We start from the raw sequence: 16,901 nt of genomic DNA, 5'->3' as shown, positions 1-16,901 counted from the left end.
AGCTTCTGCTTCCTTATGGAAATAAAGGATGCATGCGTAATGTCATGGGCTGCTTTCCAGACACGCCCCAAAGAACATCAGGAAGGCATTGCGTAACAGTAAGGAGGTTTCTATCTCGTGAATCGAAGTGGCAAACGGATGGGTCGAGTTGGATATGGTTCGGATCAAAAACTGGTAATGAAAAACGGATGAATTATTCAATCCGATCCATATTTAATACGGATTAAAAACGGGTTAACCGGCGGATAATATGGTTACCCATATTATCCATGACTTCTTGCATATGATCACTTTTGGGAGAATTTTAGTCTCCCTAACTTGAGGAACTCCCAATTTGAGGCTTTACAAATGTAAAAGTTAGACTCATTGGTTATCCATTTTCTAAATGGATAACATGGTTTTTATTCATATTTGACCCGTGGATAATATAGGTGGTTAACGGTTTTCTTTTAATCATTTTGTCACCCATATTCGTGAATAACAAGTACTACATAGTCTCTGTAGCCTATAATATGTACTGTACCTCGAACTAAATTATTGAATCAAATTTAATGTCCATATAAATGTCAAATACGTACGCGATTTCTCAGAGTAAAAGCTATCTCTGTTAAGTAAATATTGATTTCTCAAATTATATAGGCCGGAAGCAACCATGAACCGCATCATCATTATATTGCATCATGATTTTTATCGGGGTATTATCACTTTTAGCCCACACCAGTAGCTATTTATATTCGGTAGTCAAAAAAATATATAAATTTGTATAATTTTTGTATATATATACATTCTGTATGTTATATACAAAAACTATACAAAATATATATTTTTTGACTATTATTTTGAGGACGACTATACAGTGTCATTATCCCATTTTTACTAGAAATAAGCTGATTTCTCAAAGTCCGGGTAAGAGATCATATTCTAAGTCGAGAGAATCATATTAGCGAGTCAAAGTCAGTTTGTTTGGTCGCACCAGCATTACCAAGAAAAGGTAAAAACAAACGCAAGAGATTTATTTCTCAGAGTATAAGCATTCTCTGTCAAGTAAATATCGATTTTCTTAATCTTGAACATTGAACCTGCAAACACTCTTTATCAAAGCCTTCTTCATGGAATTCCCTATTTAGCTAATTGAATTTTCTAGCATTCCATGAGAGGAATTGTGATAGAGTACAGCCAGGTTGATTCTTTAGTAATTATTAATCACTTCCACAAAATTTGAAGGAAAAACTAAAGAATTTATTCTGCGTCTTCCCTAGGAATGGTGTGTGATCTTGTAAAGAATCACACCTTACAAGCAACTTTGGGTTTTGATCTTTGTGAAACAATTATAAGGCACATATGATATGCACGTACTTCTTTTTTGATTCCAGATAAAAGTTAAACAAAAATAAAAAATGAGTAATACTTCATGAATTGATACATCAACCAACATGTAAAGTAGCAATTGTTTCGTAGTAAGCTGACTATGATCACCACAAGAAGTCTACGTATTTGCATTCTCATTAAACTGGAATTGATTAAACGCGGACTTCAACTGAAATTCCTCATACAAAGGACAGAGAAGAATTCGATCATAACTAAGTAAATTCATCAAAGAAAGCAAAGCAAAGAGGAACTACAAAGTTCAACAATTATACATAGTCAAATCAGGAAGGTGGTTGATTGACGTCGCTTGCTCGTTCTGTGCAAGTGACACGAGGTCGCAAACTTGTAGAATGAACAATTTATTCACCACTAGCACCAACAGTTTGCGCTGCACAACTCGCGTGTGCATTCTTCAACTTCTAAATCCCATAAGAGTTTATGCCGACAGCCCCAGAATGCAGCAAGAACGTAATGGGCATAAGAAATTCAGAGATATTTACAACCAGGGTATTCACCGAAGCTCAAGCAAGCAAACACATTCAATATGAGGTGTGTGTGGAAACATGTCAACTGGTTGTAAGCTACTCAGCCTGTAATGGCCTTCTATATTCTGCTCTGGCTGCATTTGGAAAATGTAATGGACTTTAGCAAACTGAATTGTAAATTCTCGTGGGATTAATATGATAACTCAAATACTCACCACACCATAACAGAGGTAATTAAGATCACGAGCACAGGTGGCAGGATTACATGATACATAAACAATGCGTGTTGCCTTTAACTTTAGCAAAAAATTGATCAATTTGATGTGCATACCAGGGCGATTAGGATCTGCAGTTATGACCAAAAAACGAATGTAAGCAATTCCATGAATCAAGCACTACCCAAAAGCTGCACCACACACACCAAGATCACAGCAATTCCTATCCATTAGAAAAACTTTGCAAACCATCAGCGATGAGTTGCTCAATAACTCTATTTTTGGACGCAGTTGGGTAATTCCACAGTCAATTAAAGAAGACTATGAATGCTGATGCTCATAGAGAGTGATAAAGCCATCAAAAAGATCTAGATAATGATCCCAGAGAGACCACAGGCGATTTGATAGGATCTCAACCCAAACTACTCACTAAAAGCTAGATGTGTAGCTGGACGAATCTAACCCCTTAAATAGTACTGATCCTTTCAAGGACTTTGTTAGCTCCCTGATCTTAGCATAATTCTCTCATGTGGAGCTAAGTCTCTCTTTGTACCTATTTCATCTTCTTGATGCCTTTAATGAAATATCTTACTTCATCAAATGAAAAAGAGTTGCTCAGGAACAAGTAATCTTCAAGTAGATTAAGTACTAAATACTGAACTCAGCAGCCATTTACTGAAAACAGTAAAAATACAACAGCAAAGATCTCGTTCAAGAATTGCAAATATCATCTACCACAGGAAACAACTTCTCTGTGGTTGAGATGTCGAAATAGGGGATAGCTTCACAAATTCATTGTTCGATTTCAATCTTTTCTTCTGAAGGGGAGTAGGGGACACGAATATAGAACTAATGCCAAAGAGCTCGGCCAACTTACAAGAGACTTCCTGATGCAACATGGCAGTGACAATTTTTCCTTTCTCAACAAATTTATCACTTCCTAAGTACATTAATCATTTCATATGAATCCTTTTGTACGAATACAACTACTGATCTTACAGTATAAGGATTGCTGACCACACACACACCCCAACCCCCCCCCCCCCCCCAAAACACAAATTTAATCTTTTCCTCTCAAAGGGGACACGCGTAGAGAGCCATCCTAAAGAGGTTGGCCAACTTACAAAATACAGCTAGTCTCAAATGAAATAAATTATCCATAAAAAACATGAACGAACCTGTGATGACAATATCCGGCGTAGGCAAGTTGCTGGCGAAGTTCAAATCAATTTTATTCAGATCTCCTTCGATAAAAGTTGCATTATCAATGCAATTTAACTTGGCATTCTGACGTGCATCGGAGACAGCTTGAGCAACTACTTCAAAACCATAAACATGCTTCACCCTGCAAATTGAAATAGTAGTAATATCATATAAGCAAAATCATGAACTTGCATCAGGGGTGAGATTTATTACCTTTTGGCCAGTGTAAGGCCAATGGTTCCTGTCCCACAAAATAAGTCAAGAACAATTTCAGAGCCATCTCCTTTAAGAAAGGCGCAATCCTCAATTAGTTTATAGAGAATCTCTGCCTGAAAAGTGCAAGAGTTTTTATTTAGCACCAAATTTATCATAAGATGGAAAGTTGAACAGGGTCCGGAAGTGAACTAGAAAAAAAATCAAAGATCTGGTCCCTTCCATTTCTTTACCAAATACCTGGTGTGTATTTGTCTGAAAGAAAGAGTTAGCTGATATTTGGAAAGTAAGCCCTCTTAGAATCTCTGTAATGGTAGATTTTCCATACAATGTATATTCCTTCTCCCCAACGGATGTGTTGCCGATAGAAGTGTTCACATTGTTAACAATGCTTACCTGTTAGACATCAAAAGAGCAAAACTGAGAAATATCAAAAAAGTTGATGAGAGAATTTTTGTGGAAATCTACAGTGACCGAATGAAAGGTAATGTTGTGGAATTAGAAGGCTACAAATCATCTGAAAAGACACAACCAGTCAACATGTAGAGGATTGAGTTGATTAAAAAATTGACTTAGGAGGCCCGGATTTGGTTCAGGATTAAAAGCAATTTACTTGTCAAGAAATATGACTCTCAAACTAAGAAGTTAATTTTTGGAATTTCTTCATCCTAATAGACAAAAGAACAAAATTATCTGCAATTATGTTAACCAACCACTTCAGGAATAGCTGCGATTTTCTCAACAATGGGCCTCAAGCATTCAGGATTGTAAGAAGAAGTCACAAAATTAACCATAAGCTCAGGAAGACCAGTTTCAACATTCCTGCAAGCAAGATTGACACAGTGAAAGACTCTTGTTAGGTGTAAGGTACAGCATCCAAAAGATAATAACTAACTCCAAATACAGTACAACAAAGACCAAGCAACTTATCCTTGCAATTTAGGGAAGAAGCTAAAATTTAAAGAAAATACTTGTTCAGATCACAAACATAACCTGGAACTAAGCACCAAAAAGTAACGTCTCCTAATTTAGAGAACCCCTAATTTGACCTGTAAGACAAATATTGGTAATAGAATGAAACAAATCCAATTGGAGCGAAATGGTAACTGATGATTCATACAGCTGATACCCTAGTTCAGGATTGAAATCTCGTTGTTGTAGATTATTTTTATTCATACTTAGCTGCTCAAAGATTACTACTACTCCCATGCCACCCCAGGCACCCCAACTAACCCACCCCCAGAAAAAGGAAAGTGATGCTTAGGTCTCATTTGTTTGCACTTAATGGAGGTCTGAATCTTAATCATTCAGATCTCAGACATTAAGTGTGTTTGTTTTTAAAGTCTGAATCTTAATTATTCAGATCTTAATCATTAAGTATGTGTGTGTTTTACCTCACAACCACTTAATGGGTCTGAATACGTCTGTATGATTAAGATCTATAACAGAGACTTAATTTCATTAAGATGCTATCGCATATTTATTATTAACTGCCGCCACCGCCTACCATTATCAATTATCACCATGCCACCACCACCACCACGCCACCATCATCCTCCACCATTATCGACCATCACCATCCACTATCCCCACAACTCCGACCACCATCATTCTCACTTACAATTAACACACATCCACCTCAACTACCACAACTGACCACCCCATCATCGTCAACAACCACAGCCGGCATTGCCCATCATTATAACCTACTACCACTAACCCACCACTTTCCTCAGTCACAACTAGTACCACCACCCGCCATTATTAACTATCACCACCCACTACCACCATCCTCAATCATAATCGCCACCACTACCAATCACTACTAGCTACTAGCATGAACCACCATCATCAACCTAAACTACCACCAACCACCGCCTCTAGTCGGCATTCACCCGTTAGCAATCACCATCAAAAACTATCATATTTTAAAAAATTATATATTTTATTGATAGAATATTAGATTAGTTAGTATTTCATTTGAATTTTATGTTTATTAATTTTCAAATAAAGATAAATTTTATACATTCAGATGTTAAAAATCAAACAGTCTTAACTATTTAGTATTTAGATCTTAATACACATCTTAATATATTCAGATGTGTATTCAGATTCAGACGTCTTAATCTTAAAAAAAAACAAATGAGGCCTTAATGTAACATGCGACTTATTTGCTATATTCACACAAGGACTGAAAGAGGATTCAAATACCTGCCTGTTCTAAGCATTAGATGCTTCAGAAACCCAGAGTGAGAGTGCACATCATATGGAGAAAGTCCCAGTTCTGGATCCCGCCAGCATCCTTGCACAGCTTCAAGAACCTAAATCACACATCATTTTTAAACAAGAAACTGCATCGTAGAAAAAAAGAAAAAAACAAAGCAAAATACTTTTGTTGAAAAGAAAACCGAATACCAAGTCAGAGTTAATTATAAGCATAATTGAAAAAGAATTGAGGAAAACATCCTGTATCACAATGTGCAAATCAGCAAACAGTACAGATGAGCAAAACAAGCCACTCTTAGCACCATTTCATTTTCTCTATTTTACCTTAGTAGGTCTCTGTTGCTGCTGACAATCTCCAAAAAAAAGTGAAAATATGCCAAATATAAGTGGTAGCTCTTGTATCCTACTAAAACCACTGTATATGAGCTAGAGGGCAGTATTTCCAGTGAAATATTTCCTTTTTCAATCATTCAGAAAATTAAAATACAAACTGATACGAGGATTGACAAGTATAAGCACTGGCTTGAACTTTTGTTTAACAGCCAAGCCCAAGAAATTTTCCCATTATTCCTATTTCCTAGAAAATATTCACCATGAACAGGAGAAAAATCATATTAGGAATCCTAATATGTCTGATATCATCTACTGGTAAAGTTAGAAGATTTCAGAATTCTCCAACTTCCTCCTCCCTGTACACCTGTGCTACCGTCAACGTCTTCTAGCTTGATATGCTAAATAATGCTGTGACTGAGTTGCTCAATTGTTCATAATCGCACCTTCAATGTTCAAGAACTTACTCTATCTCCGCCACGGACATACTAATAAGAAACTCACCTCCATACTTTCATTATGTCACCAAAGACCTCATGCATAAGGCATTGCGATACACTCTGTCCCCAATCTCTACTCTTGGACTCCATACTCGTATACAATGAAAACCTCGACTCTAGTTGCCAAATGTCCAAATCTATTTTCCTAGTACTGTTTTAATGAAAAAACTCAAACACTTTTATCCCTAACCCCTTCTTCCACAGGAGATGCGATCACATCCCAGTTCACCAAACCAAACTTCTTTGCTTCCTCCTTTGTGTCCCACAAATATCCTATTGCAACTTCTTCAGTTTTTCGTCACAGCTTCAGGCACGGAAGACATGAAGTAGGTTGGTATGTTCGACGATGTGCTCTTTTATACCTCTTTTTTTATGATTGGATAACAAGTCGGGAGCCAACCCTTGTACCAACAGCATCCTTCGAAACTTGGGGATAATGGGCCCCCTTTACCCTTCTCCACTTAAATACTAGACTTACTTTGCTTGGCGGAGGGCTTATACACCTGTCTTTTTTCCTGAATAATTTATACCTCTTTTTTACTCTTAATTTATACCTCTTTACCCCTTTTTGGAATGTTATTTTTTACATTTTCAATTACTAAGTTCCATAATACAGAATCCTCATATGAGGATCATAATGTCAGTACTAAGTGATCCAATCTTGCATTTAAATAATATCTCAAAATGTTATTTGACTTTTTGAAGTTAGTAGTTAGGACGATTAGGGAAAGATTTCATTATTGAACCAATCTAAATGGAATGTAGGTCAAATAAGATAGGGTGGCAAGAGTTCACTAAACGAAAACCCTTTGGTTGCTGATCCCAAACTAGTTCTTATCGAATCGCTCTTTCACCCTCCCCCTCCCATGGCATTAATTTTTTTTGGAGTAACCTCCAAAAAACTAGAAGCATACACAAGAAAAGGGCGGAAATGGTCTTGAAAAGCCAACAAAGACAACCCGGTCTAAGCTCCAAAGTTGATTTATATTGGATAAATCTAAAATAGAGACACCAGGAATAAGGATGTTTTAAAGAAGCTACCAGTGGCTTGAAGCATACTAACTAGAATGTATCTATTTCTTTTTTTTAAAGCTGTAACTAGAATCATCTTTACATCTTCATGCATTTTTAAGAAGCACTATTTTGTTCGGGTTCAGTAAAGAGGTGCATACTCGTGTAGACTTATGTGAAAGAGACATGACCACTCCTCCATTCTACACTAACCAATCAAAAAACAAAAAGAGAAAAGAAAAAAATTTAGCAACGCAAAATTCTGAAATTCATACAACAGAAGAATAACGCAACTTTGCCATATTCATGATATATAGTTCAGATTGTCAAGGAATCCCCGGTGTGGAATTTTTCTTATAATGCTATATTCCCAGCTTTTAACTCTCTTCTATTTCTTGCTTCCCCATTTTCCATTCTCCCAACATGTTCTCACTGCTAATTTCCTCCATCTCTTTTTTTTGATGAAATAAATTGTTGTATTAAAAGGCATCAAGAAGATGCAAGAGTACAAGGAGCTACTTACAAGAAGTAGATATACAAAAAACAAAAGTGAGTTGCTAGCCCCTATACAATGTCTCAATCTAGGACAAGAGAGCTAATAAACTCCAAAAATTGTTCAGTACTAACTATTGAGGACAGCTTTGTCCAGCAAAAAAGATTGGTTAAACATTTTGCTTTAATGGAGTGGTTTGGAGTTGAGATGCCATCAAAACATCTTTTGTTTCTCTCATTCCATAGACACCAAAAAATAACTGCAGGTATCATAATCCAGATCTTTTTAATGGACTTATCAACTGGCCAAAGACTCCAACTCAAGTATGCGTCTCTCAGATTTTGTGGCATGACCCAACTTATCCCAAAAATACTATAGAACATGTTCCATATATCAATGGCTACGGACAGTGTAGGAGGAGGTGATTGATAGATTCCTGGTTCCTCCTGCATAGATAACATCTATTAACTAGTTGAAACCCTCTTCTGTTGAGATTATCTTGAGTTAAGCAAGCTTCATGTAGGGTTGTCCAGTTGAAACCAATGACCTTCACTGGTAATTTGGTCCTCCATATCAGCTTCCAAGGCCATGAATCAAGAACTTGATTCCGAGAATTGAGTTGCCTATAACATTCTTTGACAGTGAAACTACCCTTACTGCCCCATCTCATCATGTCCGAAGCATTTCCATCAATATTGTAAGCCTCCACTTTGGCTATCATTTCCATCAAGCTTTCAATCTCCCAGTCTTGAGCTGCTCTTCTAAAGTGCACATCCCAAGTATTGGTAGTTCTGTTTTGAGCAATTGAGGAGTTCTTGCCCAGGGCAAAGTGGAAAAGATTAGGATAGTCTTCCATAAGTGTAGAATTGTTGAGCCACTTATCTTTCCAGAATTTGATGTGTGCTCCATTGCCCGGCTTGAAATGGACATTCTAGAAAAATTCATTCCCTAACTTACTAACATACTTCCAAGGTCCTACTCCGTAGGGGGCATTGACAATTTTAGTGCTCCAATTATCATTTTCCCCATGTTTAGCATTGATCACCTTCTTCGAAAAACTTGTATCATCTGTACCATACCTCCATAACCCCTTCATTAGCAGACACTTATTTTGCATGGCAAGATCTCTGACCCCCAACCCACCATTGCACTTGGGCTACACGACTTTGTCCCACTTTACCAGATGAAATTTGTGAGAACTGTTATTCCCCTTTCATAAAAAGTCTCTCCTTAATTTGTCCAGCTTTTTTAGCACCTTTATAGGGATGGGAAACAAGGACATGAAGTAAGTAGGAATACTGTCAAGTACACTCTAATAAGAGTTATTCTTCCCCCTATAGATAGGTATTGCAACTTCCAGGAAGCCAACCTCTTCTCAAAATTTTCCACAACTCCATTCCAAATCTCACAGCTTTTGAATTTAGCTCCCAGTGGTAGGCCCAAGTAGGTACTAGGTAGTGTTCCAATACTGCACCCCATGATTTCTGCTCGGTCCTCAATGTTAAGTACATTATTGACAGAGTAGATGATACTTTTCAGTTTGTTGACATGTAGACCTGATAAGGCTTCAAAGAGAAGTAGTGTGAGATTCAAGTACATGATTTGAGTTCTATTTGCCTCACAGAAGATCAGAGTATCATCTGCGTACAATAAGTGTGATATAGTAATAGTGTTCCCAATGTTTGTACCTACATTGAACCCCTGAATCCACTGCATTTGCCTGGCCTTTTCAATCATTTTACTTAAACCCTTTGTGGCTAGTATGAACAAGAAAGGAGAGAGTGGATCCCCTTGCTTTATTCCTTTTTGAGGAGAGAAGAAGCCCACAGGACCTTCGTTCACTAAGACTGAGTACTTGACGGTAGAGATGCAATATTTGATCCACTTCAACCATTTGTCCCCAAAACACATTTTCTTCAAAATAGAAAGCAAGTAGGACCAATTAAGTTGATCAAATGCCTTCTCTATGTCCAATTTACACATCACACCAGGTTCCCCATTTTTAATCCTCCAATCCAAGACCTTATTAGCAATTAGAGCTGCATCAGTTATCTGTCTTTGTCTTTGCTTGATGAATGCATTCTGGTGAGCAGACACCAGCTTTCCTACAACTCTCTTCAATCTTTCTGCCAACAGCTTGGCCACAATCTTGTATACACTACCAATAAGGCTAATTAGTCTATAGTCCCTAAGTTCAATAGCATCATTTTTTTTTGGAATCGGAGCAATAAATGAAGCATTGCATGATTTCACCATGTAACCTTGTTGATGTAATTGATTAAGTGCAACCATGATCTCTGGTCTGATAAAATCCTATGACTTCTGGAAAAAAGCCATAGTGAAGCCATCTGGTCCTGGGGCCTTATCAGGGGAACATGACTGAATGATGGCATGTACTTCTTCTTCCTCAAAGCATTGCTCTAGCGTCTCTCTCTTTCTTCTTCTGATAGGCTGGCAACATCATCAAAGCTGGAAGTTGGTCTCCACTCTTCATTTTCTGTAGAGATTCTGGTAGTAGTTCAAGATCTCCTTCTTGATCAATTCTTTATCATCTGTAATCTCATCGCCTATCTTGAGCTTGTAAATAGAATACCTCCTATATGAGTTGGCCATTATATGGAAATATCTAGTATTCTTATCCCCTTCTTTTAACCACAAGCATCTAGATTTCTGCCTCCATGAGGTTTCTTCTGCTTTAGCAATCTTTTCCAACTCCATTTTCAGAGCTAAGAACCTTTGCTTTTCAAGCTGGTTAGGAGCTCTGTTTTCTATTGCCTGCTCTAAAACTGACAGCTCATCTAGCGCTCTGCTTCTCCTCGTGTCTAGCTTACCAAAGACTTCCCTATTCCAGTTGGTAAAATCTTTTTTCAAGCACCTCAGCTTCTGGATGAGTACAAAATCTGGACTGCCACCTATTGTATAGTTCTGCCACCACCCCTTCACCATATCAATGAATCCTTCTTGTTGCAACCACATGTTTTCGAACTTGAAATAAGATGGTGTTGTGTCCCATTCTCCACTTTCTAACAATAAAGGTTTGTGATCTGAAATAACTCTTGGAAGAGCCAATTGCTTGACAACATTGAAGCTTTCATTCCATTCTAGAGAGACTAAGAATCTGTCGATCTGTTGGAAAATGTCCTCCCCTCTTGACCAGGTATATTGAGCCCCTTGTAGAGGCAAGTCCATTAGCTGCAGGTCCACAATTGTTTATGAGAAGCTCTTCATAGCTTTGGCCCTTCTAGTACAATTCAACCTCTCAGATTCGAACCTACAAGCATTGAAATCCCCTCCTACGACCCACTGATCACCGCAAATCCCTCTTATTGCACCTAGTTCCTGCCAAAACACCTCCCTCTCTATAGTGTTGTGAGGTCCATATACACCTGTAAAACCCCATCTAAAATCTTCATGTAAGCTCTCAAGGAAGCAAGTCATTGTGAAGCAACCTTGAAGAGAATCAATACACCTCCACATTCTCTTATCCCACAAGATAAGAATACCACCCCTAGTGCCACTAGCCTTCAAAATTCTGCCCAATCTACCCACCTATTCCCCCAGATTTGGTAAATCATAAAAGTTGGAATGCTCTCCATTTTGGTTTCTTGGGAGACACATGATGTCAGCTTTCCATTTTCTAACTAGAGATACAAGCGTACTCCTTTTATTTTCCTTGTTCAGACCGCAAATGTTCAAGCTAAGAATTTTTACTTTCATGAGGACATATTCTTGCCATACCTACCCCTATCCCTTTTGTTTCTTCCCTCATAGTTGATATTGCAATTAAATTTGAACCTCTGTACCACCTTTTTTGATCCATTCTGGTAATTAAATCGAAAATTTCATGCTCAAACCCCACTGTATTGACCCCAAATGCCTTGCAAACTTTTCCATAACCAATTTGGTCCACTTGGAGGTTTCTATTGTTGTAGGTTGCTGAATACTCTGTTGGATTCCATGAACTTCCAATTGCTCTCCTTCATGCCATGGTAAAGGAAGTGCCTCAGTGTAGGAATCAGATTCTGAGCACATTAAGGCAGTAGAAGCAACTTCTGACCAACCCCGTTGTTGAGGAAGACCCCTAAGGTTGGCCAAAAGAGATTCTGCTTCATCATCAGCTTCATCAGCTGCTTCCAGATATGTTTCAGCAGTTGCATGCGGCAGGGATTCATCAATTGACTTCGTGGCTTGAGACTGGTGAGAGAAAATAGAAGAAGGTGCAGCAACGATGACTTTAGGACAAGGGTCCATCAATAAACCTTTAGCTCGCCACTCCTGAATAAAATTGGGTTTGATTGGCTTGGCCTTCTGATGGGCTTTCTTTTTTGGGTCTTTGTAGTAATTAAAATTTTGGCCCACCACAGGTTCTTTAATAACTCCTGAACTGCTACCAATATTGGGCCTGATCTGGCTTGTGGCCCGTGAATTGAGAAGGCTGGGAAATGGGCCCAAGAGATTTGAATTAAAGTTGCCCTTGGACAGTTGTCCCTCCAGGTGTCCCGAATTCACGTAACCCTCATCAGCTTTCCCCAAACTCAACGCCGGTGATGACCCAATCCCTGTTGCAGCTGTCCTCCATCTCTTATCAATATCTAGGAAAAGTTTCCTCACTTTCTTCATCCGCCTCAAATCCCCCAGTTCATTTTTTCGAGGTGGGGAGTGGGGGCGGCGGGAGGGAGGTAAAGAACATCCTTTCATGTTTGATGTTTCCCGCCTGCTTATTTCCTCCCTACAATATGCACCAGCACTGCTTCCAGTACAATGGTACAGTGCAGCACCAGATTGGTCCACTCACCAGTTCACTTCACCCCCGTCACCACTAAGCCTTAGATCCATGCTACAATACAGTTCAAAAAGTAATTTATTCCATGCACCAGAAAAACTGTAAGTGAGTCAAAAGACCATGTACAAGAGAAAAAGAGACATTTGGCCTCTATCAACCTAACTAGTTTCAGAAAGCACATACCATACCTCATTGCCGGAATCACTTTGCAGTAAGCACTTATTCACATTTAAAATCTTATCAAAACAGCCAGGGGCATGCAGACCCAAAGCATAGCGAGAGCCCTCTGTATCGTCTTGCAATTGTTCAGCAGGTACCCAGCCCTTTGCGCCAAACGAGAACTCCATCTGCATCACAAAGCAGAAAAATAAAGTAAAGGATCCATTGTTTATTAACTCTTAATTGTTTTTGGTCATTCTATTTCCCCTATAACTTTCTGAATGTAAGGACTATTATGCTCATATAAGACCATCATAAGAAGACAAGACGAGTGGGTGAAACAGAAAAAGAAAAGAAAAGATAAAAACACATACCCGGAGATTATTGACCTCAAAGAAAACAATTTATTTTTCTGAAATTTACAAGAAAAATTAAAGTGGATTTCTGTAATTTGACTCAAGCTAACTGATATTAAACCACAGACACTATTGCTAAGAAAAGTTCCAACACCTTTCTACACCACCCGAATCTTTAATTACCTAGGTCTCCCTAAAATTAGCTCCCAGCACTTCTAACTTTAGCAAATAACAACTTCATTTTTTTCTTTCTCTAATGTTCTTGAAAGGCTCTTCTAACTTTATTTCATTTTGAGTTTTGAGTAAATTATGCCCTAAGAAGGTAGCCTAGAAGTCGAAGAATTGTAGCAATAACTTTGGTAATGAGGTTCGGATTCCAACAAAGGTGATAGAGTGAATTCTTGCCATCTGTCTAGAATTTGGTGGGTAGACTTATTTGATATTCTACTAATGAGAGGTAGATGGGTTAGTCAGGGTGCACAAACTAGCCCGAGCACCACCATAAGAAAAAAGATAAATAATTTAGGTTAATTTGGAAATAATTTAATAACCTAATGCATTACAGATTAATCAACACTGCATTCAAGCATGTGGAATTCTTTTGGTAACTACGCCCGAATTCCAAGCAAGCCAGGTTTGGCTATATAAAGTCTCACAGATCATACCCCGCCATTTATGATCATCCTAGACCCATATTATACAAATTAAAAATAAGAAGAATAAGATAACGAGTACTAGAAGTTCTCTATATTTTCGATTGGCATATAAATCTCTGATAGAACTAAAAGAATCCTAGAAAGCATAAGGCCTAACGTAAACGTACTAACATATTCCAAACTAATTGGTTCACCTATCCCCAAAAAGATCTTTCTGTTCTACTATGCCCGAATTTTCGCTAGGTCTATGTGGATTCCAAGAGATTGTAGATCTTTCAAGTCGAGACACCACCAAAAAGAAAACCACCCTAGTAATGCTGTGTTAGATTCCATTATTAGTAACAGTGAGCAGAAGTTTACGTCAACATTTAAGCAATATCCAAATTGTGAATATAGGGAAATCCTCTACTGACCTTATTCCTATAGTGAAATTGGATATCACAAGGAACAATGGGTTTCATAGCATCAGCAAATACTGGCTCTCGATCAGAAAACTTGCCCACGTGTACAACCAGGTCGCGCACTTGTTGCTCCTTGGCCCTGAGCTGAGCTTCATACGACAAGCTCTGCGTCTTGCAACCTCCACAATGCGAAGCATGTTCACACGGTGCTTCAACATAGTCCAAATGCCGTGTTAAGGTTTTCAATTTCTTCACCTGCCATCCTTATCAACCAGCATAACATCAATCAACAAATTGGGTACAAGTACTAAAAACATTTCCAATAAATTTCGCCTATACTATCCACGCCAATCTAAAAGCAAGCTAAATAACTTAAAAACAAAATAATAAGTATAAACGTCGTATATATAGAGATAAACGAGTAATGTAATTAATCAGACTTGAATTAAAGGAGAAAAAAGCAGACACCTCGGCATAATTCTCTCTTTTGCGAGTGACACGGCCAATAAATCGTTCTCCAGGGAGTGCTCGATCACACATGAGTACAAATCCAGTGTCAGCAACTTTGCAAACGCCTTTTCCTTTAAAAGCAAGGGATTCACATACTAATTCTAATGTTTGCCCTCGCTTTGGAAAATAAGGCTTCTTCGACTTGTCATTGTTGTTGTTGTTACTAGTACTAGGAACCGTTTCCTGTACCATTTCCTTGGAATTTACGTTCAATTGAATGTCCTCGGTATCTTCAACGGGGGAAAGAGAAGCGAGAGTAGTGAATGAATGTGAACGTACTGATGCAGTTGCTGTTCGAGTTCGGAGTTTGTGCAGCCATTGATTAGAGGGTAGAGAGCGAAGGCTGAAGGTAGCCGTCGCCGCCATTTTCAATCGGACTAACTGTTAAACCATAAGGCGTCGGGAAACAAGCCCGACTCCGAGAGCCGATGTATTTGGAGGTTTTAAGGATAGGGTGGCTAATGAGAAAATGACAAAATGGTCCCTTTTGTTTCGGATCGGCTATAATTTATCCCTTAAATATATTACTGGTCAGTTTTGGTCCTTTTAAGTTTGACGAATTTGAATTCTTATACCATGGATTGGGCTTTATGCCGACTGCCATATAGGCCCATTTTCCGGTAAAGCCAGCTCGAGAACAATGATTGGGCTTTCGGCGTATATTTGGAAAAGCCTTGGTGGAGATTGAACAGTGTTTCAACGTTTAAGCAAGCTCTTTGAATGTGAAACAACAAGTTACACATTAGACTGATCGGTCAAAAATAATTATTTTTCCTAGCTAAATATACAAAATATATGTATATTATACATTTATATTCAAAAAATATAAAGTTTTTTGCTATCATTTTTAAAGCCACTATACTGCATAGTAATAGCCTAATAAACACTTCTATTTGTCCCACTTTGTCATTCCGGCCCCGATATTCTACCAAGTTTCATTCAGACATTCGTAGTTTTTAAAATACATTACTTTAAACCCCTCCAGCCTCGTGTGTTCTTCAACACACGATGTGGATGACACATCATAGTCCACATCAGATTTTAATGACACGTCATTCTTTTTTTTTATTTTAATTTCAAAATTTTAATTTCTTCCTTTTTTCACCTCACTCCTCCCCACCCTTGACCACCTATCTCTATTTTTTAGAGCATAAACAACACCATTGTTTTACCGCCTTTATCGGCGACGACACCACAATGGATAACTAATCGCCCTACTAAAATACACAATCGGCAATCTCCGTTCTGACGGCGGCGGCAGGGTCAAATTTTCCTAAGAGGGTTTATGCAGTGATCTGAGCAGGGAAAAGCAATTTGGTTTTTTGTTAGTTTACATGGACAAATGGGAAAAGCAATTTGGTTTTTGGTTTTTTATTCAAATACTTTACATGGACAAATGGTTTATGATTCTCGGGAAAAATGGCTTATAATATTGTGTTATGAAATATCAAATATAACTCCCATTACTCTTCTCCATGATGTAGATAATCCTTACTATTTCTCACCATTATAGTTGTAACTCTCATACCTTCTAACCTCTCCCATGATCTTTCCCATGTTCTCATAGTTAATACCATGTCCATGACATCCCTTTGTATTAACTCAATGTTATCCTATAAATAGAGGGTTTGGGTATCACATTGTACACACTTAACTACATGCAAGAAATAAGAATCTCTCCTCTCTTTCTCTCTATATCTCTTATCTATTTGCTTGTTTTCTTTAAGCTTAGTTTCTTAACAAGTTATCAACACAAATTGCTAATTTTATTGCCATTGTTAGAATAATAATAGCGGGGCAAGAACAACATTAGCATACATGTCAACGCAGCGGAAGAATTGTTGAACTCACCACCGAAACAATTGCCCCAAACCGAACTTTGAATCACTAGAAAACAAAGTTAATCTTCCACCAATTAGATGCCCTTACTTGTGTGTGTTTTTCGTTGGGAGAAGAAGAGAGTCAGAGAAAATTCTTACAATTCTCAGTTCT

The 16,901-nt window shown here is 38.1% G+C and overlaps 1 protein-coding gene across 1 annotated transcript; it reads right to left on the bottom strand.

The window, feature by feature from the left end:
• Positions 1-1,469: 1,469 nt before the first annotated feature.
• On the bottom strand, positions 1,470-15,363 carry LOC104213885 (uncharacterized). Its single transcript, XM_009763447.1, has 10 exons — positions 14,868-15,363; positions 14,412-14,654; positions 13,016-13,174; positions 5,696-5,805; positions 4,198-4,306; positions 3,725-3,880; positions 3,485-3,600; positions 3,247-3,413; positions 2,069-2,199; positions 1,470-1,987 (listed from the first exon to the last, which is right to left on the bottom strand). The coding sequence occupies exons 1-10, from the start codon at positions 15,273-15,275 to the stop codon at positions 1,880-1,882; spliced, it is 1,707 nt and encodes a 568-aa protein (XP_009761749.1). The 5' UTR covers positions 15,276-15,363; the 3' UTR covers positions 1,470-1,879.
• Between the last annotated feature and the right edge of the window lie 1,538 nt (positions 15,364-16,901).

Source organism: Nicotiana sylvestris, chromosome 3 (genome assembly GCF_000393655.2).
Source record: "Nicotiana sylvestris chromosome 3, ASM39365v2, whole genome shotgun sequence".
Taxonomy (NCBI): Eukaryota; Viridiplantae; Streptophyta; class Magnoliopsida; order Solanales; family Solanaceae; genus Nicotiana; species Nicotiana sylvestris.
This window is presented reverse-complemented; position numbering and strand designations above follow the sequence as displayed.